The sequence below is a fragment of the Galeopterus variegatus genome, unplaced genomic scaffold (assembly GCF_000696425.1).
Source record: "Galeopterus variegatus unplaced genomic scaffold, G_variegatus-3.0.2 Scaffold4441, whole genome shotgun sequence".
In the NCBI taxonomy this organism is placed as follows: Eukaryota; Metazoa; Chordata; class Mammalia; order Dermoptera; family Cynocephalidae; genus Galeopterus; species Galeopterus variegatus.
In genome coordinates, this window is record NW_007730552.1 from 169,102 (window position 1) to 171,108 (window position 2,007).

General features: G+C 35.4%; 1 protein-coding gene across 1 annotated transcript in view; it reads right to left on the reverse strand.

Moving 5' to 3' along the window:
- Nucleotides 1–2,007, reverse strand: part of NAA35 (N(alpha)-acetyltransferase 35, NatC auxiliary subunit) — a gene marked incomplete at its 5' end in the record, with an annotated part of 66,928 nt that overhangs the window by 57,138 nt on the left and 7,783 nt on the right. The window contains one exon of the mRNA XM_008587573.1: nt 1,697–1,811. Coding sequence (XP_008585795.1) covers nt 1,697–1,811 — 115 coding nt within the window. The remainder of the gene's footprint in view (nt 1–1,696; nt 1,812–2,007) is intronic.

Sequence of the window (2,007 nt, forward strand, 5' to 3'; positions counted from 1 at the left end):
TATTTTAAAAAGGAACAAGTCCTCTTGAAACTGTGTGTCAGATTTGCAATGTACTCTAAATATATCCACCAACTTCAGGCAACATAAAGTACCAAAGCATCTACTCCAAAAGTATCTACCAATTTCAGGCAACATAAGTTTAAATAATTTCACTTCCATTAGCAACTGTTAAAGATGTTTGTAATCTGAAGGGTAAACTAGACCTAACCCACAAATAACTATGAGAGAACATGGGAGAGAAAAATTTATTTGACAGAGCAGAACAGCCCACAGTGATCAGATGTGGCATAAAGGAACGTCAGATTCCACTAATCTCGAAAACTTTTGCTTTGCACTATTAATATCTTGTAAATGCACAAAGCGACAAATTACTCTGAAGTAGTAAATATTATACAGTAGTTTTCATAAAAGTATTCTTGCACTAGATTTCAAAGTATTTAAGAGTTGTGAATATTTTATACCTCTGTAAACGTGTGCATAGGTTGCTATGCATACAAAAACACGTCCCATGGTTACATAATATCATTGTAACCTACATCCTTACCCCCACTGTACCCTGCTGTACTGCCCTATCCCTCCCCCTCCCCCAACCTTTCAGTCATCTTATACACATACTCCCCTTCCAGGGGAAAAATAGAAAATATTGATGAACTGACAGAAATTTAGCACAATTACTAGAAACATAAAGATTATAATAATACTGATTTTCTAACTCAAATTACCTCTGGACTGCTCTACTAGCTAAAATTTTAGTAAGGAAAAACTCACGAGAAGGGAAACACCACAATTCCTGTCCCTGAAAGGAAGAGAAGTATGGAAAAGGAAAGGGGTGTGAATAAGTAAAAACTTGCCTTCATGGTCACAAAACCAACGACTGAGAATCACTATTTTAAAGAATATAAATATCACCTCATTTTAATGAGTTATAAGGGTATCAAAACTGTACACACTATCAAAAATGTTAACCCAACTGCAGATTTTACAACAAAGGTATACTATATTNTTGCCTTCATGGTCACAAAACCAACGACTGAGAATCACTATTTTAAAGAATATAAATATCATCTCATTTTAATGAGTTATAAGGGTATCAAAACTGTACACACTATCAAAAATGTTAACCCAACTGCAGATTTTACAACAAAGGTATACTATATTTCCTTTATTTTAAGGCATATTTCATAAATGAAACCTGAGAGCCAACAACATGCCAAGCACTGTCGAGATATGCAAATAAGGCAGCCCTTGGCCTGAAAGTACTCAAAATCTCATGCAAAGACAAACAGGTAAACGATTACAATAAAGTGTACTAAAAACTATTATAACAGAGGCATGTACGAGTACAATGAGGCCACTGAGGCACCTAGGCCTGCCAGGTGGAGTCAGAGCAGACTATATAATGAGGTGATGATCTCCCAAAGAAGTAAAGAAGAGAGGTGATTAAATAAGAAGTCACTACTGACATCACAACATGAACACAAGACAGGGTATATACTTAATACAGAAGATGCCCAAGTTCTACAGAACTGCTTTCAGTCTAGAATACATGTAAGAAGAAGGGAGCCTAACCACTCTCTGGATGAAGTAAAACATTCCAAGGTCCAAGGAGACCGACTTAAAGTTTTAAAATAAACCAGACACTGTATATTTTGGATGGGAAAGAAGAAAAAAGAATAGGGGCAAAACGGGCAATTACCTCCTTTCGTGGTATCATTCTGGGCCTGGATACCATGATGCAATGAATTATGAATGGCAGAAAGAAGATCTGCTGCTTGAACCATCAATTTTTGAGCTTCTGCAACAGCACTGGTCTAGCAAATAAATCACCAAAAACATTCTTACACATTCTTTCACTGAAAGATATATATTAAATAGGAAAATCCTATAAACAATAAAGAAATTAAATGCCCCAGCTGTAATGACATTGGTTTTCACAAACTATTCAATTAATACAGGATGTCCAAATCCTATTATGATAGAAATTGCTTTTTTTACTCACATCTGTAT